The following is a 26,303-nucleotide window of genomic DNA, read 5'->3' as shown; positions in this document are numbered from 1 at the left end:
AAAATCCTTTTAAAAAAAAATCATTGTTACTTTTTAGAAACTATTGTTTTTAGCACCCTATTACAGGCCAAATTTGATTTTGTTTTTTCCCCCCTCAGGGCAAGCAAGCAAAAGAGCATTCTTTACTGTAAACCTTTACTATAAAAGCACTATCTCTATCCCACCCAGCATCTGTCCAGGATGTCTCCAATACCTTCAGAATTATTGACCATGATCATTCCATATTTTAACTTGGAAAGAAAATTATAAATATGAGAAAATTGATTTAACTGCCTGGCATTTAAGGAATTTTAAAACCAGCTGCAAAACTTGCTCTTCATTTTTAAAATTATGAATATCTGCTATTCACTAGTATTTCCAAAGCAGATATGAACTGCAGCTGGTATATATTATTTGAACTCAGATAAGAGTCTGGGGGAGCTGGAATCAGGGACCACGTCCACCCTGCAGAGCCAGCACTGAGACCGTCTCTTCTGTTCCATGGGGCTGCTGCTCTTGGCTGAACCCCCCTCCAAGGGGACTTCAGGGCCTATTGCAGGTTCTTAACTCGTTCATCTCTCCCCAAGCATCAGGGCACCATGTGGGATGAGGGTTGCCCACAGGGCAGCCAGGGCCCATCCCAGCACCCCAGCCAGGGAGAAGGGCAGCCAGGGAGCAGCCGGGGCAGCCCCAGCGCCATGGCCGGCTGAGCCTGTGGTGAGGGACCGAGAGCCCCAGGCTGGGCTGAAATGGGGTCCTGGACCTTGGGCCGGTTGAAGGGAGGGCCCAGGGAAGGCCAGGCAGGGACAGTCGGGGGTGTTGATGCCCTCAGGGACACTGGTATGGACATTTCTGAATGGCTTTGTTGGATTTAGGTACTTTGGCTTTTATTTTAGGCACTTAAAGAGTATTTCAGATCTTGTTTATGCCCTCATTATGCCCTACTTTCTCTACAGGCCTCTGCTGCTGAGTAGCTGTATTGACAAAGATAAAAGATACAGGCCGGCTTGTGAGTTGTGTTATTTGAGTTCAGAACACACACAGAGTTGTGGGCACAGTTAAAAAAAAGCCCTTATCTCTTACCACCCACATAAGTAGCTCTCAGTTAGGGATTGATTTTTATTCTGAATGACATTTGAAATCCACTGCGCTAATAAAAATATAGACAGAAACCATAAGCGTGATTAAACAGAATCTAACACACTTCACTCCACTGCAGCATCCGCCTAGCACATTTATCACAGAAGGACGGACTCCAGGTCAGCCTGAGACTCTCCACAGCACTAGAAGCATTAAGAGCCAAAATGTCTTAAATAACCTTAAAAAAGTATAATTTAATAGGGCACACTGCTAGATTTATTTATTTTTAAATTATTATTATTTCTAATCAGGACAAAAAACAACTAGGTTTTATTTCCATTTCAACATGTATAGTTTTAAGAAGGTATGCACTGCACTGCTTATTTCTACTTACATATTTTTTATTTCTGCTTTTTGGCCTTTCAAAGCAATATAATTACCATAGGGCTTTTGTACCTCCAACTGTTAATCAATAATTGTGACAAAATATCGAGCATTTCTTCTCCCTACAAAATTATTTTAAAAAGCAGAGTAATCCTACTTAAGCAGGTAGGAAATTAATGTGTGCAAATTTCTTTCAGAATCACACAGTTTATCCAGTTAAAAGCAATGGCTCATCTGCTTTCAGTCAAAATATTTGCTCCTTCTCCCTTTAAGACATAAGTTTAGAGACATCTTTCACAACTGAATAAACTGAAATTTTGATTCCAGTAGGTCTGCCAGGGAAAGAATTGTGTTTAGTATATCGTTAAGTAAAGAAAAAAACCCAAACAAATAAAAAAGCTACTTACTAAGCCAAACAATAAATGCCAAGAAAAATAAAAATCACCTTTACAGTTCCTTAATCATTTCCAGTGAATTCTATGCATTTGAACTATGTCTTCTGACTGATTTTTTCACTTAAGTATTTGACAGAGGGAAGCTGGAAAACTTGCTATGGAGAGAAAGCATCGATTTGTGGCTGTTCTGCACTAATGGCTTCCTAGGGACTAATAAAATAAGTTAGAGTCTAATAAAATGACTGATCTTTCATTCAGGATAACAATGAACCTTAGCCGCCAAGTCAAGTCAGACCCATTATTCTAAATGACAAGCCAAAATGGCAAAGCAGAAGTCACATACTTCCCATCAACTCAATATATTATCATACAAGAGCATCTAAATTCCTTGGTCCCAAGAAGAAATTTGGATATGGCATAGCAGTGACATACTTATTTGGTACATTCTCCCTTCTGGCTACTAATTCCACAAACAATACAGCTAACATTCACAGAGAAGCTTTGGAAAAGATGCTGGTAATGTAGCACTGCACAAGTTAAGAGATTCAAGATTCTGTTTCTAGCTATCATGAAAACAGTGGTACCAAGTCAAATCAAATATGTATCTTGTCCATTTTCCTATCTCAAACAATGAATATAACAATATAAGAGCAGGCAAGTTGACAGGTTAACCCCCAATGCCATTCTAGCTTCTGGGACTTCTGAAGCTCGGTACGTCTGTATGTCATTAGAAACCATAAATGGATTTGTTTTCCAAGGTTATCCAGTCCTCCCTTGAACCCATATAAGCTTTTGGCATCCACAGTATACAACCAGCTTCACAAGTCTGCTATACAACAATTGAAGAACCATCATTTTCTGAACCTGCTGCCTACTAGTTTCCTCTGATACTTCAAACTTCCTGTACTGGAAGAGAAAGACAATCTAACCTTGTGCACCTTATCCCATTGTGAATTTACAGACCTCTAGCCCAACAGCTCTTAATCACCTTCTTTCTAGACTGAAGAGTCCTACTATACTCAATTTTTAACCATATAGCCTCTGTTCTATAACTCTAACCATCCTTTTTTGCTTTCTTTGGGGCACCAATATTGATCACAGTATTAATGATATGGATGAAAGACTGATTTATACAATGGTATAAGTGTGTCCTCTGTTTCTCTATGATTTTCCCAGGTTTGCTTTTTGACGTCTGCTAAGCACTGAAGTGTCATTATCATGGAACTATCCATGATAAGAGGTCAGTGTTTTGATGGATAATCAAATCACTTCAATTCTCCAAACAACATTGATGAAAGACAAGGTTTACAAATTTGAGGATAGGATTCCTCAGCTTTGGTTACCACCATTAGCAGCCAGATAAGAATTTGGATTTCAAATATCTAAGAAAATAATATTTTAAGGAGACAATTTTAAAGAGATTAGAAAATACATCATTTAATTTCAGATTTCAGTAAACTACTTTGTTAAATGTAATTAATTTACCAAAGGGAAGGAGATGCTCATCAAAAAAAGGCCTTCCAGAAATAGGTTTTCAGGAATAGTAAAGCATGAAACCTTCAAACCAGGTGAATACTAGGAAAACCAGAAGCAATAGAGTTTTGACATTTCAAGTTTCAGGGTTCTGCACAACTCTTCAGTTACTTCTGTATTGTGTTTACTCCCAGAACTAATCTGTTACTTGTTACATGCTCCTGCTTTATCTATTTAGAGCATAGAGTTTGGGGTTGGTTTTTTTTACACTTTTCAGCAAAGAAATTATGCCAGGATAAAAAACATAAAAGCAACCATATATGGAACAGATTCATCAATATTATATGAGGTAATATTTAGTAATAAATTAAATTGTAACTATGGGATATTAAAAAACATTACAAATTGCTTGTAAATAGTAAAAATATCAGCTCTGTCAAAACCTTATCTGCTGAACTTATCCAAATCATTCTTTCCATAATTTTCTTCAGTCAAATTTGTATCCTCTGAGGAATTTTTCAGCAGTTTTAAAAGGAAACAATTAAAAGAAACTAGTAACTTACATGGTAAAGACATCAATAACATCTCCTGCAGCTCTTGTCATCTCAAAGTAGGTTTGCAGAATGTTGACAGTTCCTGAAAGTGCTTCATGTCCACAACCACAGAACAGCGCAACTCCAGCATACAGCAGGATGGTAGCAATCAAAGATGCATAGGGAATACCTCCCAGGCATTTGATGCAACACTCAAAGCACCCTACAAGAAAATAAAGTTGTGTGTTAATATATTATATCAAGAAAGCAAAAAGAAAGATTTTGCTCTTGAGAAACACTTTTTGAAATTGAAGACTTCAGGCCAAAGAGAGATTAGGTTAAGTAAAACAACCCATAAACGTCAGAAAATCTGTGAAAGGACACAGGTTAATTCAACTTCTGAGTTTTCTCAGTTGCTACTTGACCTATTAAACGTAGACAGGCCATCTGATTAACATGAAATGTAAAACAATTAATTCCTTGTACAGCTTCATGTTTTTATTCAGAGCAGGTTACAATGTTAATCCTAGGTTATACCTATATTCACAATTCCTATTGCTCACCTATTGGATTACTGAGGAGGATCCTCAATAACAGGAAAACCACAGAAAGAGGATATCCACTTCATTTCCTTCCATCACCATAGGTTTATTCCGTTTTTCCATCTGTATAGTGCTGATAACAGAATTGCTCCTGCCCATAGCACCAATTCTTTGTGCATCACTCAAATACCTCACAAGAATAAATGAAGATATCCACTAAAAAGGCACAGAAGTAGAAACAATTACACAAGTTGAATTTTCTCTCAATATATTCTACCCTGTGCAATGTTTCTTAAGTAAGGGCAATTACTCTTGAGTTATACAAGGCCAACCTTTTGTGCAGCCATCAGAGTGTCTAAACAGATGCCCAGTTCCACAACAAACCCTTTCCCCAGCAAGAGTGCTCAAGTTTCTGGCACTACCTTGCCTAGTTTGTCAAGTAGTTTCATGACTGCAGCATCTCTGACTCCCAAATCTCACCACTCCCATTAGGACTTTTACACCCTGTAGAGCCCTTCCTATTGCCTTCTGGAAGATCAGAGAAGGCAGGAACCACTGGCTGACGGAAGGCAAACATGCATTGAGTCAGTAGCCAGAAGTTTTATTTTCTCCTAAGCATTATCAGTTTATGCCAGAAAGGATTTGGATAGAAAAGAAGGTGAGGCCTGTAAATTTTAAATGCTTATACAGACAATAGCCAATTTAAAATTATTTACAAGATGTTCAACAGGTGTGAGTCAATATATTTTAACACACTCCAAATGCTTTAAGCTATGCCAAATCACAGGAGTACCAGAGACACATTAAAAAAAGAAAAAAGAAAGAAAAAAAAAAAAAGAGGCACAAAAATGCCATTCTTTAAAGAAAGCATGTCTACTTTTCTTGAAGTACATATAGCCTTTAGACGTTAATTTCATATTTTGTCCTTTAAGTTAGTAAGTTCTTATTTCCTTTAGCCAGGAGAACCAAAGTAGTAATTTCCTCTGTCTGTTCAAACATTCATTTTCTGCTTTTAATGAACAAATATCAATCTGTCATATATATATATGTTTAGCAGCTATTTATACACAAGATTCTCTGAAGAGAACAGTTTAAGCCATTTTCAAACATACACACATTTTAGTTAAAAAGAAACCTGTATTGGTATTTTGTAAATATAGGTACTACAAAAGGCAATATTTAAACTGCTGGATAATTCCTGTCAGAAAAATATAAATGAATATACTAAACACATACAAGACAAAGAGACTTCAAAAATTGGAGTAATTCCCAACCATGTATGCTAGTTGTATAAAAATAGAAAGATATAGCTTGAGACTACTTTTGTTTAAGGACAAATTACTGTATAACAGACAACTGTAAAATACCAAATGTAAAATGTATAAATGAACATACTTAAACTGCTGCCAAAGCCTTACTAAGGAACCTGTTGTACAAGTCACCCACCTCCAGCAGCCATCACAGACCTGCATGGGTGTAACACCTTCCACCCTTCCAATACTCTAGTAACAGCATTTTATATTTTTCCCTCTCTAGGCCCATATGACACTGGCTGAAGAACATGCCCTTCTTTCAATTCATGTCATCCTACTGTACTGACAGTAGGCAGCTTTCCTATTCAGCAGCACAGGGCTTTGAATGTCCAGTGATCATTTTGTGTCTTTCTTCAGTAATTGTTAGACTATGGGGGTTAATACCCAGGAAGTCTGTGGGCTTTCCCTCAGTAGGAGGTCTTAGGAACAGACTAGGAAAATATATAAATGCTTTGGGAGTAACTAATTCTGTATGCAGATAAATACAGGAAATCACTTAAAATTTCTTCAGTCCTGTTTTCTAAGATTACCCTTAACAATAACTGTAGTTAATTTCTCAGTGTTTAAAAGCCTACAAAAATACTAGAAAAGGATCCTTCACTGGATAATCTAAATAAAAATAAGAAATACATATTGAAAATATATACATTGAGCAAGGACTGCAGGGAAATATATAGCTGCATGATATCAGAGTTTATCAAAAAATGCCCATTGCCATTTTGAGCATGGACTAACAGTAGAAAAAGCTTCAGGGAACTAGTAACACTGTACAACTGTCAGCATTATATGAAAAAGTAAAAAGAGAGATGACAGTAGAGTGATAATGGAAGTGATGTATGAGGGCCTGTAAAGTCAAACATGAAAAAATAAGGTAGACCTAAGTATTTACAGGGACACAGGCACTATAGGGAGTGTTTCTTAACATTGCAATAGCTTGGGGCAGGGAGGTAGAAGAGAGATTTTGTAAAGATTTCTTTTTTGCCTTCCAAGACAGGCTAAGTGGAAGAGAGAAAGCTAAAGAAATGACAACACAGGAACAAAAATAGCTAGTAGTCTGAACTGGAGTAAATTTCATTAAGGTCACACTCACGTACAACTGCTGTATTTAATAGTGTGAGTATTGTTATCTGGAAAGAGCTGGCTGTGCACTACCTCCTGAAGCTGCTGCACCTCACCTGCTAGGTCCAGTGAGAGTTGAGCACATGCTCAGACGTCACAAACTACATCAAAATCCAGGGTCAGTGATATTACTTCAGCTTTATTGTAGTGAAACAATGCAATACAGTAAAATAGCATAGCAGAGCAAAAACAGTATAACAAAATAAAGTGATAACAGGTATAATAAGGTGCGATACAATGAAAAAATTTAATCAGAAACAAATCCCTTTTTTTTTCAAATTGTTTCAGAATTTGAAAAATAACTGAAACAGATTTATGGTTTGTGAAGAAAAAGTGCTTCTGTTCCTCTCTAACATTAAAACTGTTCATGCTTAGAAGCTTTTGAGGGAAGCTTTTAATAGTAGTATATTTTAGCAATTCAATACTTTCCCACTCATAGAAAATTATTTGAAAAAAATTCCTCCAGCCACACAAAATTTTCGCATAATCGGGTATTGCTCATTTACTCAGCTCTTCCATTGGCCTACTACCTTTCTCACTATTCACTTCATGAGTAACTCTCGAGTTTTCAGTGTTGTCAAATCAACTCAAAACTAAAGAAAATCAGTGAATCAGGACAAAGATTTTAAAATGGGTATCACACATCATTCATACACCACAGAAGGTGATGTGCTGTAAGTAACACTTGCTTCAATTCTCTTTTCCTTCAACCGTTCAGAATGTGAAAACAGCTGTTTAATAACAGAACAATAGAAATGCTATTTTAACTTGCACAATGATATTGAACCACTGGTACAGAATGTGACTCAGCTGTGCAATGTGTCTATATGTCTCTGTGAGACAGGCAGTCATTCACAACTCTGAACACCATCTTCACAATGCAGTTAAAACATACAGCCACAGAAGTAATTACTATGAAAGATAAAAAAGACTGTATGCTCCTTTGATATTTGTTTACATCTGCAAATACAGGTTTCAGTACTTTTCAAACAGTTCACTCTGCTCAATAAGCCTGCACAACACCCTTGTGCAATATAATTCAGCATTTGCTGTCCTTATTTTGCTTATGTTTACCAATATTTTCCCTCACATAAAAATCTAGATCTGCTGGGACCATGTATTTTTACGTAAACCATAGGAAGTAATCCAAAACGGTATTCTTCTTTGTAGCTTTCAACATTAAGAACTATACTGTTCTTTTTTTATTTTATTATAAATCATTCCATAGAGAAAATGTAGTAATGAAAGAAATACATAGAAGATGACAAGACAAGGAATTTTATTTTACATGGATAAAATAAACTCCAAATACTGGCTATATTCAGCTATCAAAATAGTGCACATTAACACTGCATTACATACATCCACCTGCCGGTCAGCAAAGATCTCACAACTACCTCTGCTCCTCTTAGTACAATTATTACTGTCTATATCAGAAATACTCTTGATGTAGGTATATAAACTTCTGCTTTAAAAGGCTTGTAAGGCATTACTTATGCAGGCAAATCTCTGCACACCTCTTCTAGTTTATGCTGCTTTTGGGTGCAAGTTTTCTAACATATCTCCAAGTGCACCAACCAAACATAAGTTGGCCTTGTCTGTTTATACAATCTCTTTTCTACATTAAAAAGGCAAAAGAGTTAGATCTTGAGCAGAAGCAGAAGTTGTCCTTCTGATTTACATGCTAATTATGCCCACAAATTGCACCGCCACAATCATTTCATTGTGTGTTAGCAATATATTTTCTCCTCAGTGCAGATCAGGACATATAACTGACAAATAAAACACAATACATTTCTGGCCAGTGCATTTAAAAAAATTTTTAAAAAAAAATTAAAAAAAAAAAAGAAAAAGAAAAAGAGAGAGAGAGAGATTCAAGACCTGTACCTCTTGCCACATAAGTCTGTGAAAGTGCAGTTTAAATCAATGATACCAGAACCAGTTTCAGAATCCAATTATGCTACTGCCTTTTACATAAACTGTTAAGAAAACTCATCCACCCCAGATTTCTATGGAAAAATTAACATGTAGAAAAAAGATTTTTAAAAATATATAAAAAAAAAATACAAAATAAACACAAAGAATATAGAAGAATTTTCTGTGTTTGCTTTATTCCTCCTTTACAATGTATACTCAGCCAGAACATCTAGGATGATTAATCACAGATAACTACATCTCCAATGTATTACTGATTAATCACACATAATTACACCTCCAATGGGAATAAGCACCTCTGAAGATCATATAACATTTTAATGACATTTTTTCTTAACTTATTTTTTTAAAGATTTTTCTGTCTAATATTAGGAGACAGGACAGCAGAGCCCAAATAAAATGCAAGAGACCTACATAAACTTGAAATGGAAAACAAAATAAGAAAATCTTCTGTGCCTTCCATGCCTGGCTAGGCATGCATTTTTTCATATCTGAATTTGTAGCACTTGTCACACAGCTTTCACGGCCAATCAACTCAAATACAGTTTCAGAGACCATCATGAAACATGCAGATTTAGTTCGGAATTTTATTAAGCTAGTCTTAACCTCATGAAGGCAAGCTACTGTTATGTAATATTTTAACTGATAAATACATCCATCAGAACACATAGTACTGAACAAAAAGCAACACATTTTACTTAGATCTGGTACCAAAAAAGCCCCAAATTATTCAACACGTAGCATGACTTCCTGATCTGAATCTGTTCTCCAAGGCATCACAGCAGAGCAACAGGCAGAAGCAATCCGGCTCCCTTCATATTGTCCCAAGTACAGAAGACACAAGACATTTGAGATGTGGTTTACAAAGCTGCAGATAAGGGGAAGCAACATTTGGGAATTAATCAGCAAAGATCATCCTTGTACTGTGATCTGGAAAACCTGTTCAGGAAGTGCTGCATACACATCCCACGTGATTGCCTTCTAACCGTGTTCCAGGGTCTTTCATGGGATACGTCCCCACTCTGCTCGCATCCTCTACCAATAAAGAAAACTTTATCACCTTTCTATACCAAACACTAACAACTAAAGTACCTTTCTTAGTCTTGTTTAGAAGATGATTTCTCCTTTAAATTAGCTTTCTATGAGAATGTTTACTATTACAGAATTACCTATCAAGCAACAAAAATTACTTTTACCACAAAATTAATTCTGAGATCCTGGCTGCTAAGACTACAGTGGAAAAATAAATAATTAACACAGGATTTTGATTAAACTGTTATAAGCAATGTGATATGCAGAAGACCAAGAACAAGGCCCACAGAAAATCTCAAAAGGATTTTCAGGAAAAAGGCCAACTAATTGCAAGAAAATACAAAACAATATGCAGGTATCCTCTTACACATTAAATTCTGCATCATTACTGGATCTACTTTGACTTGTTATCTTCACAGCATGACTAGATGTTAGCTAATCAGAAATCAGCTAATATCAAAATTCAAAATGTTATACTTTAGGCCTTTACAGTCATTCTGCAGTTCATTGCATCAGTCACTGTACTGAACATGGGACCAAGGCTAAGAGGAATTGTAAAAAGACTTTTGCTTATTTAGATGCAGAATTTCTTGAATTAAATTGAAATGGTTAGGATAACTTTGTTACCCAGGGGAATTATATGAAGGATCAACATCTCAGCAATCTGCAACCAGAAGCCTCTCTGTAAGGTCTCAGGCATCCAAAATTCTCCCTCAGTAGAAATATAACTTCACACAACTCATCCAATAACAAAAAAGGAACAAAAGATTTACCTTTGCAACACCCATCCCAACTGACCGTGCTCTGATTCTCTAACTTATAGAAAGCTTCAGTCATCAAAAGAATATGACTAATTTGAATGATACTGGGATTATCTCACCATGGACATGGAAAGTCCCCACGTAGGTAGGCTCCACACAGCCCAACAATAATTAAGATAATATTGCAGCATAAAAAGCCACAATTTTCCATCAGATTTACTACTACATTTTGTCTTCAGGTTATACACAGAACTTTCAGCAACACAAGAAATTTACAAAATACTTAAAAGATGTTTCAAAACAAAAATTAAAAGAAAAATTACATAAGTGTAATAAAGTGGTCTGAAAATGGAACCTTAAGAGACTGCACAAACTGAATGTGTATATGAAGAATCCTTTAGTGACAAAAGATGTACAATTTTATTGCTATTTTTAAGAGCTGATGTCTTCTTATGAGGCTAAATGCTGAAATAGTTGAAATTGAAGCAGTAAAGGTGAAATATTTGGTCCTTCAGAATAATTTGAATTCCAGAAAATATTTGGAAACTTGTCTGCAGTCATTAAAGCAAAAGGAATAGAGTGGTCCAAAGGTAAGCAACCTAGCTTAATTCAGCTCAGTTCTACCTAGCATTTTTTTCTTAGTAGGCTCACAAAAATAAAATTAAAATAACCAACTGCTTATTTACTCTACCCTGTATCAGTATAAGATTGTTCTGCACTTGTACTAGGAAAGTACAGACTTACAGATACATTGTTGTAAAAAGCTTTTTTCTAAACTAATTTAAGTCAATTCTTTGAGAAATTTTAGTTAGAAATTTTAGAATTGTAATACCAGTTTAGGTCAGTAGTCCAATGTGAGTTCAAATGTCTCATGGAATGCAAGTTGGTTGTTTTTTTCTTTGAAGTTTGCAAAACCTCTTGTAGCAGCACCAATATTTGTTAAAATAGAAAAATGCACAGTAAAGCATGTTTTTCAATGAAAACTACTATGACCTTCAAAGACCTGCTTCAGAAATTCATTTACGAACACCATTTTTATTTTTAGTGCATATACAAATCATAAAGTTCTTTCTGTTCATCATTATTTTCATTTGAAGTATGGGGATCTGTAGATTACATGGCATTGTAATAAAATACAGTACATGACACAAAATCCATCCCTCCCTTACTCGTACTGATACTCTCTTGTTCTGACTAATGGATAACAATAATAATTAAAACTGAACAAGGCAAACAGAGTTTGTAATTTTTGTACACTGCTTAAAATTAGCTATTATTTCATCCAGAACTGTCCTTTGTTTTTATTAAGCACTCAAAACTCCATTTCAAATTGTAATGTTTAAAAAACTGCATTCACTAGAGAAAAAACTTAATTCAGCAAGATCACTAATAATCCATCATGGTACCTTCTACATCACAAATATAATTTAGATTTCCATTTTCATCATATGCATTGAACACATTTCTTCAGTTATTGTCAAGGTATTAAATCTCAAATGGATTGCTGAAATGGGTTCCAAATAATTCACAGCTTTAATGCACAGTGGTAGTAATATGAAATATGCTACTTAGCCAAAGAGAAGAAATATTATTTCAAGAAGCCTGCAATAGAATAACACCAAGCTATTCAAACAACTTTATTTTGCAAATCCACCTGGCAGAGAGATCTATAACTTCTGTGTTACCACCACCTGGTCAAATAAACTTTCAAAGCCAAATTAAAGACGTATTTTCTATCTGAGCTAAATTATATTAAAAATCAGTTTTCAACTAAGTTTGAAGACACATCTAACATAAATAAACACATTTTTAATTCTCATCAAAGCACATAGCATGGCAACTTAAACAGCAAGTGAGAGGAAGTCCTCTTTCTCCTAGATAAGGAGTCATAGGTATGTACTTATCTCACAGATAACAAATGTGCTTCTGTTTTGTTCATCCTTCTTAACTGCAATGAAATCTGGAGGGAAAAAAAAAAAGGGCTACGTACAGCCTCTTTTCCTGGGTAAGTGAAACACAGGTGGATATGGGTAAATATACATATATACATATATATATATACACACACACACTTCTATTATAATGTCCAGCATGGAACAGAATGAAATGAAAAATTTATGTGTTGAATATATCTAAAAAAGTAAATTTGAATTAACCAGCACATACAATAATTTCCTCCCATCTTTCATTGGTCATACTTCAGCAATACTTAATGGTGGGAGTACAAAAATTCATTTTCTGGCATACTGGACTGTACTCTTTTATCGGTGATCAAATAGCTTGTTGAATTCCTCTGTTACACCAAAGTATTCTGCCAAGGCATTTATCAAACCTGGATAACTTTCTAATGAATGATGAGAATTGCTAGGTATCATACATTAATAAAAAGAGCACTGTGAGGCAATCCACCCAACCAGTACTTTTCAGCAGAATGCAAATCTAAGCTATTGTGACAGCAGAGAATCAGTGGCTTGGCAGTAAAGTCTCATCATGAGTCATGATCAAAGGTCTAGATTTCACATAGTGAAGGTACATTCCAAGCTTTGGCAGAGGCTGCACAAAATCCCAAAGAGCTACGCTGCATCTCTTTCCCACTCCATTGCTCTCAACAGCACAGGGAAGCTATCTTGGACTGACTGGAACTACATTTTTAGAGCAAAATACCTCATTTGCTTTGTCAGTCCAACAGGAAACTAGCCTTTCTTTTCATCACTTTATTTTTTTCTTCTTTGATGGACAGGTAAATGATCATCGTGCATGCTATATGCTTCCTTTAAGGTATCAGTGTCACCTTTCCTAGCCCTGCCAATTGTAATTCTAACAAAGAACTAATTTAAGCAAAAACTCCTGGCTGCACATCTCACAACTTGTCAAAGAAATTGGCTCAGTTACTATTTAGGTACCTACACAAGGCTCCATTTAGTAAGGTATTGAGCACGTGGTTGATTGCAAATATGTGGCTTGTCTCATCAACTTAAAATCAAATTTACACTGTAACTTCAATAAAATATACAGAATATGAGGCAGATAGACAGAACTAGGTGGCATCACACCACAATTATTTCCACACTATACCTGAATTCATTGTTTTCTTGGGTAAACATCTATGAAAGCATTTAACTTCCACTAATATAACTGAGAGGAAGCAGTAGTAGTTTAGGGATGGGTTTAGGCCAATACCTTTCTTTCGTTCTTTCTGTTAAGTTTTTTTTACTACTTAGTGTGTCAAGCCCACTTCGCATCTCCTTGCCCTTTCAACCATCTTTGCTGTTTTTCCTTAAGCCTGCTTATATTGTTTGACAGTTGCATTGTAGAAGTAACTGCAAAACCTAGTAAGAGTCAGATCTTAGCTGGCTGTGCTATATAAGGAACAATCATAAAAATGGACACAATCTGGCTTGGACTTTTCTTACCAAATTTTAGACAACAGTACACATGACATCTTCATTGGTTCACATTTGTAAAAAAACCTTACATATGTGATAATTATAAATGCCCATGCTGGTTTTGTTCATCTGTGTCCAGGTGGGTACTGTTCAGGTGAGAGAGGAACTGATTATTAAGTGAAAACATTGGAAGAGGGATCTGTACATGCTTGAGAAGATTATCTCTTTTTACAGGTACTGTTACAGCTGGCAATGTAAAGTAATGCAATTTTTTCAGACAGAGTATTGATTAAAATATTTTACATATATACATGCGAAAACTTACACATTCACACCTTTGAATGAAACTACGAACACAAATACTCATATTTGTGGGACAGTGATGATTATGACAATGTACAGAAAACTGTGTTGTGATTAGCTGTTATAGACTCTTCAGTACATTAGGTTTATTGCTGTTTAATGACACAAATCTTAATCTAGCAGTTAATAAGTATTAAAGTTACTGACACAGAGCAGTCGCTGCTTGAAATACAAATCAGTCAGGCATAATACAGTCAATCTTTGTAATCTTAAAAAAAACCCTGCTGGCTGATTTAACACAGACAACATTTGTCAGCTTCAAAATCACTCTAAAGCTAAAGTGACAGGAATGAAACAAACTAGTTGCACAAATGTGATACAAATAAAGAAGAATTTGGTCAATTAATTCAAATGGTTTGCCCATTACATGTGCTTTATATATCGTGTATCTAAGTTTTGTACATTAAATAAATTAACAATTCATTATTGTTAATAAATAGGATATAAACATGTTATATATATCAATAATGCATAGATGATGATTGAAATTATTATAGATGTTTATAATTATGTTTTTGATCTGCTGGAAACAATAACAGTTTGTAAGAACGCTAATTCTATGCAACATCTAGTACTCTCATTTATAAAGGGAATGACAATGCCATGGATCATAAAACTAGAAAATAAGTATCCTTTTCATTCCTCTCACCTAGAGTTCATAGAATCAGTCCCTCAGTCCTTCTCCTCAGCCTTGAACAGAGCTATTTCTCTCAAATGGAAAACTACTACAAAGCATGTACGGAAACATAATTCTGCAGTAATTTTTTCTCATTCACAAATAGACTGAGTTACACTGGGCTTTAAGCCATATCTTTTTTCTTTTTTTAGTGCATTATCCAAATCTTGCAAACTCAGAGAATATTCCTCCATGAATTTTCTGTGCACTCATCTGTTTAATTGGAACGTTCTACAAACCTCTTACATATGTAAAAGTTATTTATGATTTTAAACATCCTCGTTCTAGAGAAGGTAGCTTCCCCCTTTTTTCAGAGGAATGAACAGGTTATTTGCCAAGTGACTTTTCAGCTTGGTACTCAGAATAACATTAATATGATTTCTCAGAATACTTACGTTTATATAGCTCTTTACATAATCAAAACACATTTTACTGTTGTCATTTCCAATTGTGTGTACTTAGCACTCAGAAATGACAAAAATACAATTAGAGGTAAGTTGTGAATACTTTGATCTCAAGAAATTTTCCAGCAGCTGTGCAGGACATAGCGGCAAGAAGTGTATGAATAAAATACCAAATATTCAGCTGCCTTAAATAATTTCTTTTGCCTTACAAATCCTTTCACTGCTGAAGTGGATAGGGTGTGTAGGTTATACAGCTGTTAGTTGATAGCAGTGAAATCCTAGAACTCAAAAATCCTGGGTAGCAATTAAAACTTTCTTTTACTTGGCATTACATAGCCCTTGCTCTTTATTCTATATCATATGCAAGTTCTGATCCTATGTCCTCCTGTTTTACATCACTTTTATCTCAAAAGCCTCTCTTTGACTTCATCTGCTCCCTTTACCCTCAGGCTGTCTTCATGCTGGCTACTCTTATTCCCTTGAATACCTATTTACCTGAGAAACAATCGAAGCAGATAATCTTGCTCTTCTCTTCAAAGCTGGGAGAGAGCAAGCTCCCCTGCTCTGGGGGATGAGCGGTGGGAACACAGCGTCACCTCCTTCTCTCCCCACCCTTGTTCTAATTTCACCACCCCTCTCCAAGGCACTGAGATACTCCTCAATGAAACAGACACGCACAGGTTTTCTATGTATTTACTACCCAAAAGGGTAGAATAACTTCAACTAAAGTAGCAGAAAGAAGAATTATAGAAAGCTTCAGTATGAATTTTTGAATATTCTGAATATTTCTGTCTGGAAATAAAACCATAATCTTTTAATAGAAGCATTAGATAACTTTATATATGACTGTCACTTCAACACCTCAGAAAGAAAAATAGATGAAGAAATAGATGATGGTGGGGCATATAGTGGTCATCCTTCAGGATGATCTGAATAATCCAGTCATGACTTCACTAGTTATGAGGAAGACTGTTCCATGAAACTAATGAAAGACATCTTGTATATTTTTCAAAATATATATGTGAATATGTATAACACTTTCAAATGTACTATTTAGACTTCTTTATATAGTAATTAACCCCTCAATCCCATTTAAAAACACAAACCTATGAATCTATCAATAAGCAGTTTTGCAGACATAAATAAAACAGAAACAGAAGTGTTTGTTAATGAGCTTAGAATAAATAATTTATAGGTATCATTTACTCAGTGCGTTTAAACATTCACTGTTTTCATTGGTAACAACTTTAAGGATATAGGTCATAAGCAAAGTCTCTGTGGACCAGTATGTTACATACTCTTCCAAGCCTACAACTAATAATCTTAATGATATCAAACTGAATATTTTTTACTGGAACTGAGTCATTAACATTAATTCTACCAAGACCTCAAGTTATGTACTTCTTTTGAACAGAAACATCTGTAGTAGCCAACTTCTATTGGCTTCAAAAAGACCATATATTTAAAACCTAAGCCATCTCCCACTAGAGTTAAACACCATTTATTACTGACTCCATCAGGAACAGAAATCTCAGCAAGTATTCAGTGAAGTGACAATTTTTAGAGTAAAGGAATGAATAACTGTATCAAGGAAAATGACTCTCAACCAGACACATTAGAATCTAGTGAAAGACCAATCTGCATTAAGCATGCATTTCATTTTCACTCTCTGCATAAAGTGGAAAAAGCATTTATTCTCCTATATTAAAATACTAAAAGACATTTACAACTAATATATGAGAGGCAGACAAGAAAATTCCATTTTAAAAACACAGACTCTGAAATCATGTTTCATATTACTCTTACTCAACTGCTGCTTTGCCATGAAAGACTGCTTTCTTTCCAGTTTCACAAAAGTTCATCTGTAAGATACTTAGTTACAATTATTTTCATTGAAGTTTATAGTCTAGTCAAAAGTCAATCTAGATAGGATGCTGAAAGTCACTAATAAATCTTAATAACTTTTCTATTTAGATATCCTGTCCCCTTCCTCTTTTATAGAGGGATGGGGTCTTTTGCCACTAAGTCTTTCTTCAATAAAAAAAAAAATAATTATTTTTTGGAAGGATGATTGCTGCACAAAATTAGAAAGTTCTACTAATTCTTTGCTTTCTTGAACCTTTTGACCTAGAAGCAAGGCTTATTTTCTTAGCTAAGATAAACTGAAGTATGGGGAGGTAACAGGTAACACTGCAAAGAGTCCTTCAAGAGTACAGAACATGAAATATAATTATTATGTATCACAGGCTTTTTTTTCCTCCCAGATATCTAGGGTTAGGGAACTATTTTTAAGACAGGTACATGACAAAGCAAGAATAGATCTGTGAAAAAGAAAAGGCAATAAAAAGTTGGAAACATGCTAAAAATAAAAGTAAAGCTGCCATTTAACATTTTTATCCTACAAATGTTTTTTTTTCAAACTTCAATTATGAGGCCAAGCAAGACCAGCTACAAGAAGCCAAAATACCTCCTATACAACCTAACCCTTACCTAAAATTGCACTAAGACTGTAACTTACAGTTTAATAGCTTTTTAGAAAGAAATGAAGTATTAATTTATGGGTTTCAAATGATGCAGAATGAAACATATCTACAGGTGATTTGCTCAAAATATGAAATTACAAAACTACATGAAACTCAGCAATATACGGATAGCCTGAATAGATATAGTTTCATCCTCCACCAGTTGAATCTTCCAATCCCCTTGTCTAAAGTGGGAAATGCCTGCAGTAGTTAAGTATGGTTTATGCTGTCTTTAGAATGTTTTATTATTGCAACTTTTATTCTTTTTCCCAAATTCCAAATACCAAGGAAAGGAAACCTTATACATGAAATAGAAAACGACAGGTCAATCCTGAAATAAAAAAAGCAGTGCCCAGAAGCTACAATCCACGATGACTAGCTTTCATTTATTACATATCTCCTGTTCTGCTGGTTTGCTCTACAGCAGGAGAGCTCTGTAGTTCTTCACAGTTACGCCACTGTGAGGGGATGCTCTCTAATCTCACATTTCACAGCCAGAAATATCCATCTTCCCATAAATTATTTCACTCAAGCAGTTCCAGAAAAAGAAACCAAACAAAACAAAGCAAAAATCAAGAAGCCAATATATCATATTTAGAAAGAAACTAAAAATATAATAAAACAAGTTCAAAAGAAAATTTCACAAAAGTATTAGGACTTTGGCAGTGACAACAAAGTCTTTTAAATTCTATTTATAATATGTATGATTTGTATTGGATTTTCCTTATTTAAAAGATTTGTAGTTATTTTATTATTGTTAGCCAAAGAAAATTTCTAGGTAGTGTGCTAGTCTGTCTTTGAGATACAGAAGATTTTTCTCATACTCTCAAAAGGTTTGAGCTTATAAACTTTCTAATATAATATTTTATCAAATATACTGCTGATTTAAAGCAAGGTCACTACAGAAAGTGAACAACAGCTGCTTTAGGAACAGGCATTTTTCTTTTTTACAGCAGTGATTTTTACCTAACATTGCTGTTATAAGTCCCGTGGTGACTATGGTCAAATACTACTTGGTGAATATTAAATCTGTTTTCATTTTATTATCTTCAACTTAGAAGTCTCCTTACTCATTCAGTAAACATGAACTAAATAACATTAACTCCTATTTGATAAAGCAGTTGTAAACCACTATCTTTTTAAAATGTGAAGATGTCAGAATTAATCCATTGCAGCCTTTGTGCACTAATTTAATTAGGTTAGCACAGTTACCTCTGGAAGTAAGCCTTTTAGTATTTAAAAAAGGTCACGGTCTCAGGAAGTCTTATTGAGGTCCTGTACAGCCTCTTCATTGTAACATTATGCTAAGAGGGATATATTTTACTCCTGGGAAATAAAAAAACCACAAAAGTGAAAAGGTCAACAGATGAAAGGGTTTGAGACAAAAAAAAAAATCAAAGGCAAGCACATTTGAAGAAAATTGTTAATGTAAAAGATATTTATCTGTACATATCTACACCATGCTTATCCATAAGTATTTATATAACTTAATTTAGGTTAAACTCTGGGTTTTTTTAAAAGCAACTGGAGAATTTGTCTTTTCTGCTGTGTCAACTTTAATGTCTATGGCAATTATGTCTAGGTTTGGGAATGCAAAGATGAGTCCTTCCATCTGGGATCTCATGTATGCCTTTGCAGCATCATTACTCCAGGCACACACCTTCACCGACATTTACAGGGGAAACTCCTTGCTTACATACGAGAACAAAGCTGCGTTGCACTCAACAGCTGCTGCAGTGTGATAAGAGGCCACGGTCAGGATACCCACAATTGCAATACAGATAAAATTTTGATAATGAAAGAATCAGCCACTCTTGTGACCTAATACCATCCATACAAACTGCAAGTAAAGAATCCATTTATTTTGACTGCCACTAGACTTCTTTTGGAGGTAGCGGAGGAATTGCACAGAGCTGTACAGTCTGGCAAGAAGGAATTTTGACTACCTTAAGACCTACTTTGAGCAACGCTTTCACCCCCCACACCAATCATTCCTGAAAATGTTGTTCATTAAAAATAATCTGTTGCAAGGGAATTTATGATTTTCACAGATTTTCAAAGTTATTTCTGTTGTTGTTGTTTAAAATGTTTTAGCATTTTCAAATGGATGTCTGAATTTAAGCTATTTTTCTTTTAAAATTATTTTTATATTAAAGGAGATCTAAATAAAGCCAAAATTAAAATAAAATACACGCAAGGAAGTACTTGATAAAGCCAAGTGATTTCTCTGAATTAACAATGTATAAAAGACACTGAGATTTCAAAACTTGAGCTGTTTCAGGATAGAAAGGTTGTATACAGAGTGCCCAATTCATACTAGTTGTATTTTAAGACATTGAGAAAACAAGACAAGGACAGACTTTGGTTCATTATGTAATTATCCATTGCTGGTTTTCTGGGATGACTTCTGAACAAAGTATCAAGATTAAGATAATCTTGCTACTTTGCCTCTTGCATTACCTGTTCTGCCTGGAGGTACTTGAAGAGTACTGAACTTTTAATTTGTAATTACATATATTAGCTGGATCCCATACAAGCTTATTCTGATTCACTTGCCAAGTATGTGGACTCTTTTTGTGCAACACAGAAAAAAACCTGAGCGCCCTATACATCATATAGGGAGGTACTCAAGGATTTGGAAGAGAGCTGTTTTGCAGACCAAATCCTCAATGTATGTGAAATGAAATAGACTAAAATACTGAATTTTAAGTCACCTCTAGCTATTCAGATGTCAACAGCACTGAAAGCATACCACCAAGCTGAAGATTAACTGATTAACTATGCGTAAGAGAAAAATGCAAATTAATGGCATTCACATTTTGATGAAAGTTTGCAACCAAATGTCATAGAAGACAACAGAAACCAGGACACAAATTTTCTATATAATTTTTTGAAACAATGTTGATTTGAGAATTTCCATTTTATGAACAGGATATTATCCAACATGGAAATTTACAAATTTCTCTGTTTGCTAAGACATATGAAACATGAGTGAGCTGCAAACAGCTCATGCATAAAATGTTACGATAAAAATATTTGAATCATACATACTTTGCTGATAACATTGCAACACTGTTAGTATGGATTTATCATGCTGTTTCCCTAGTTTACTAAAGACAAATCCTTTAGTCTTTTTCATACACACAGCCAGATCTAACAGCGCCTGAGTGCAGAAGAATGCATGAAAATTGTCTCCAAAGCCAATGATCTCTTTCCTACGTGAAGATTCCGGAGCTGCAGGCAAACATCATCAGGGAGCACTACGAAAAGTGCTCTAACTGCTGTTGTAACAACTATAATTGACTCTAATTCCACATGCTGCAGATAAATATCATGGGAAATTTCTGAAATTATGCACAGATCACTGTTAGTGACTCCACTGCATTCTCATAAAAAATAAAATCTGATATTCAATTCCATTTTAATTCAAGGAGCATATCAGTACATTACATGCAATCTCAGACAGGTTTTTGCCAATTGCTTTTCAATCACAGATTAATTGTAATAAGGCTAGGTTATAGCCACTAGCACAGGGAACAAGAATTCACCTGCCTCCAGGGATTTTGATCTGCTTCCTGGCCTAGCAGAATTCATCCAAAGAGATGATGGGAAAAAAAAAAAATCAATTTGCAGTAAATGATTCCCTTGCGCAGCTCACAAAACTCACTGAACACAGCGAGTAGGGTTGCTTTTTGAACAGCTAGACAATTCCTGGTGGGCAAATCTCAGCATAGCTGCAGGACGGATGGTCAGGGAGGCAGCTGTGCACTTGCTGAGGATATTAAAGTATAAATATTTAGAGTAACAGCAATGCTACCAGATTACCTTAAATGTAACACCCAAAAGACTCCAAACAGACATTACTGGCTAGCTTCCATATTGAGCACACAGACACATATAGAAGCTAGAGGCAACTTCTTTCTTTTACAGTTACATAATTTCTCATATAGCTTTGCTTATCCTTATTTCAACATTACACACCAAGAGAAGGTTTACATAGCCAAAGTTGTATGAAAAAAAAAAAAAAAAATCTTCTTATTTGCTTTTCTGCATGGGAAACACTACCAAAATTTATTCATCAGACTTGGAAATATGAAAACTCGGGCCACTTCCAGTGGACTCAGCTTTACAGACCATTGAAGAGTCTGAGTAAAATCTCTCACTATTTACATAGACCTTTGAACAGGATTTCAGTACCTAAAGCAGAAATTGAAGGAGTCCTTAAGTAAACCAAGAAACCAGGTAATATAAGATCCAAGGCAACACAGATGAAATGGACACTACTTTTTCGTCTTGTTTAAGGCATTACCTGCTAGTTATTTTTGAGAGTACAAATGCTTCTCCTGCAACATGATAGACTAACTTTATAAACACTTCAAAGGCTGTGAATTCAGAATATCAAAAATAACTTTGTTGATTACTGTTTGTGAAAAGAGGCTCAGAGGAAGGATGATGTGTGCAAAAGGAGAAAGAACCCCATTCCTGAAATCAGAGAATTATATTCCTGCAGTTCAATGAGACACTGAAGGAAAGTAGCCCAATGGCCTTCTGAATAAACTAAAGTAAACATTACCTATAATCACACAAAGTGGCCTCCAGAAACCCGTTATTAGAATCCGTAGACTCACAACTGGGTTTTTTGTAAGTTGGCCTGTGTTTGAACTCGGAGCCATGGAAGAATGACACATATGTAGTAAAAAGCAATTTGCATATGAGTAATTGTATAGCTTTATGAGAATGAATTTCCCAATAAAGGGAAGTTCTTCTCGGGGAGATAAGCAAAGAAAAAAAAATTCCCATTTCCATAAGCTGCCAAACATAACATACAGAAACTTTTATTTGCTGTCAGTATAGAAGACTTTCATTTTTTTCTAAACATTTAGTTCTAAATTAATGGACAGCTTACTCTGCTTACGTTGGCAAAATATTTAGATTTTGTATGCCTAGAGTCCTGACAAGAGAGGGACAGCAAAACAGGCCCCAAACAGCATGATTTTCATCAGACCCTCAAAGCAAATAAACTTTTCTGCAGGTTAGGAAAGCACAAAAACATGGATGTTGGCAAAACATTTTGTCAACAAGTTCCAGTAAGCTAGGTAAAAAAATAAACTAATGAATCTGCAAGTATACCTCCTCCAATGACAGAAAACCACTCACTTCCACAAAGCACAAATGGCAATAATGTTTATACGAGCTCATCTGAATGACCTTAAAAGACTTTGTTCTGTTTTCTTGAATGGTATCTTCTGAGGAAAATCACTCTAAAAAGACATGAAACGGTCAATATAATACTTTAGATGATGATGATAAGGAACATAGGAATCCTTCTAAAACTTTGGCATACCTTCAGATTGCAAGTATACATCTCATCTAATGTGGCAGGGCAAGTACAACAAAGGAAAACTGCAAAATACACGGCAGGGTGCATCTTCAGCCAAACATACTGCATTCTAGTAAAAATCCATTCTTTTGGAGAGCAGATGGTATTTCAGCATGGACCAATTTGCAGCTCTGCTGAAGGAAGGTTTTTTGTGGGTTTTTTTTTGTTGTTGTTTTTTTAATTTTAAACCTTACTACAGCTTCAAAGACTCCTACCAACAGGCTTCTGAAGAACTGTGCTGGCTCAATGAGCTTCAAAATTACACTAAAAAAAGAAGACAGCTCATTTTCTAGATGATGCCCACTCCCCCAGACCTAAAGTTAGGATAGTTAAGTATCACCAAAATGTTTGTTCACATTCTGCTCCACATGCAATTTTTGTCAGAGTAAACAGCCAGTGCACTGCCTGGGAGTCTAGTACAATATTTATTTGTGGTGAGGTGTTAAGGTATGCTGTCACACATATGGATTCCCAGCCTAAAAGGCTTCTCATGACCATTACACTGGTGTCCAGTGCCAGATGGGCCTCAAAAAACACTGAGTATGTTCCAGTTAACTTCTTCTGAGTCAAAATTTTACTCACATACTTTTTGCAAAGAAGAAAAGAAGTATTATAATTCCTCAGTAGAAACATATACGTATGTTTTATTCTCCAGGTCACACAAAAAAGGGGTAATAGGTGTTATTTCTGGTTTGCATTCTGGAAACCTCTACAAATGTCTTTTGTGAGGAATAAAGAAAATCTTCAGTTGACTACTATCCAACAGAGACCAGGTATTTTAAAGGTCATCAACAACGCATTACAGGTCCTCAAGAGAAGACTATTTCTGCAGTCATCAGCGCACTAGTGTTACAAAGACAAGACAAATATGAATGCAGAAGTTACATAAAAATAAGGTCATTAAAACAATGACACCAACTGGAACAAACACAAAGCTAACTTGTCTTAAGTCACAATTTGGAGTAGAACAGTGTTGACATTGCAGAACCATTATTATTATTGGTATCTAAAATAACGTTTCAAAGTAAATTCTATCTTTAAGAGGTTCCAAATATTAAGCAAAGCAACTAGGAAAAGCTAATGTGCTGCGAGCTCTCTTGTGTAGGGAAAAAAAAAAAAGTTTTAAGAATCTTCTAGCAAAAATCATGCAACATCATTGTCTCAGTAAATGAGAAACAAGCTTACAGGGACATTGGCCACAAAATATATACTTACCACTTGTCAAAATCAGTTCAAGTGTTAGAACTTATTTCTATTCTGCAGTTTGCATTTCCAAATCTATACTCGTCTTTCACTGTACCGTGTTTTAGCCATAGGCATTTGTGTGACAATTGTTGGTAAGAGAGATGTACTGTACTGAAAGTCTCTAGGAGCTGTATGATCTAGAAGATTACTTTTTAAATCTCCAGTAATACTCAGTTTTATTCTGAAACTCTAGGACTTTAAACAACTGTAGGAACACACTTGCAGATAAGATTACCTTAAAAAAGATCCTAAAAGTAAAACACAGGCTAGACAGGTCACCATGATTTTCTCTATTAAAATGCAAATATGCAAGGTGCCCTCATGATTTATGCTATGAAAAAAATTTCATCACCAAAAGCAGGATTACTTGTCAATGCTTCTCCTGCCTGTGGTAGAATAAAGATAGTAAGACTGCTCTTTGATTGATCGTAGGCAGCTGTCAGAGGTACTCTGCTCTGTACCTCCTCCTAACCCCAGATGTTTTTAAGCTAAGATCCCTTATTTCCTCTCTAGATTTGCAGTGCCCAGCTTCTCCAATATCCCTGGCTATCTTCCCTAGCTACGCAAGCATTTTCCATGGATTGTGTATATCCTGAACCAACGTACTACAGAAAGAAAGTAAAAAGGCTGTGAAGAAAGTAAAAGGCAGTCAGGGATGCAGGGAAAAACAACTGCACTTAAATGAGGGGAATATGTAGTAGACAAAAACAAGACAAAGTAAGTTAAATTTTATGAAACTTCTTAGGCCACTTTTTTTTAATTAAAACCTGTGCTTAAGATCTCATGAGCTTGTACATCTTGCTTTAGATGCAGGAAGGAGAAAAGTCTTAACAAGAAGACAGAACATAGGAAAAATCATGGAAAGGAAGACTCAGAAAAGATATTCCCAATACTAAGGAATGCATATACTTTTAATATGCATTGCACAAAACTTTGTTAGAATATTTCAAACATAATTCCATGTTCTTCTTGAAAAATTTTTGTGGCCAGTGCCACTAACTAAATTCAATCAGGTTAAAGACCCAATAGAGATACTTTAGTCCTCTTCTATTTCAAAATATAATTTTCATATTATGAGTACTTACTTAATATGAATGATTTTTTTTCACAATATTCCATCCCCTGCATCATCCATGTGCACACTTTTACACTGTGTTATCAAAGTGCTTTAGCAATTTTTTTTTCAATTATGCAACATTAACATACAGTATGCTAAGACAAATTAACTCAGTCCAAAATATGTACTAACTTAGCATCTTTTTCTAGAGCTTTGCAGATCAAGAAAAAAGATTTCAGAATGTAGAAGAAAAACTGTCACTGTGATGTCAGTGTTAGTGTGATGCTGATAACTACACATTTTTGTCTTGAACCTTTAAAGAAAACTTGCAGGCTTGCTGACTAAAAACAACTGATTTTTTTCTTCAGTAAGAGTTAGGCTGATCAGGTTTGGGGGTGTGGGGGTGGAGGGGTTGCTTAAAAAAATCATTCCAAAGAGACTAGTTGAATGGGAATGAAATATATTGCAGGAACATATCTTTTTTGATTAAATTTTCTTTACAAAATTTTCTTCTGTCATTTCTAGACTGGAATGTCTGCTCAAAAGCACAGCAAAAATGCAGAGAACTGCCTTGTGGTTACATTCAAAGTAGAAATGCAAATCTATTTCGGAAGGTAGATATTTACTTCTCCCAAACTACAGCTGATTTTTCATGTTTTTGTGAACTTGACCTTCACTTAGATTTCTGGAGTGTCAAATCCTGGAGAGTAGAAAGCCTGTTCCT

General features: G+C 35.2%; 1 protein-coding gene across 1 annotated transcript in view; it reads right to left on the bottom strand.

Annotated features, from left to right (window-relative positions):
- The window catches only part of GPM6A (glycoprotein M6A), a 123,215-nt gene that overhangs the window by 35,058 nt on the left and 61,854 nt on the right, over positions 1-26,303 (bottom strand). The window contains 1 exon segment of the mRNA XM_075041790.1: positions 3,875-4,067. Within this exon segment, the coding sequence (XP_074897891.1) occupies positions 3,875-4,067 (193 nt within the window).

Source organism: Buteo buteo, chromosome 1, assembly GCF_964188355.1.
Source record: "Buteo buteo chromosome 1, bButBut1.hap1.1, whole genome shotgun sequence".
NCBI classification, from domain to species: Eukaryota; Metazoa; Chordata; class Aves; order Accipitriformes; family Accipitridae; genus Buteo; species Buteo buteo.
This window is presented reverse-complemented; position numbering and strand designations above follow the sequence as displayed.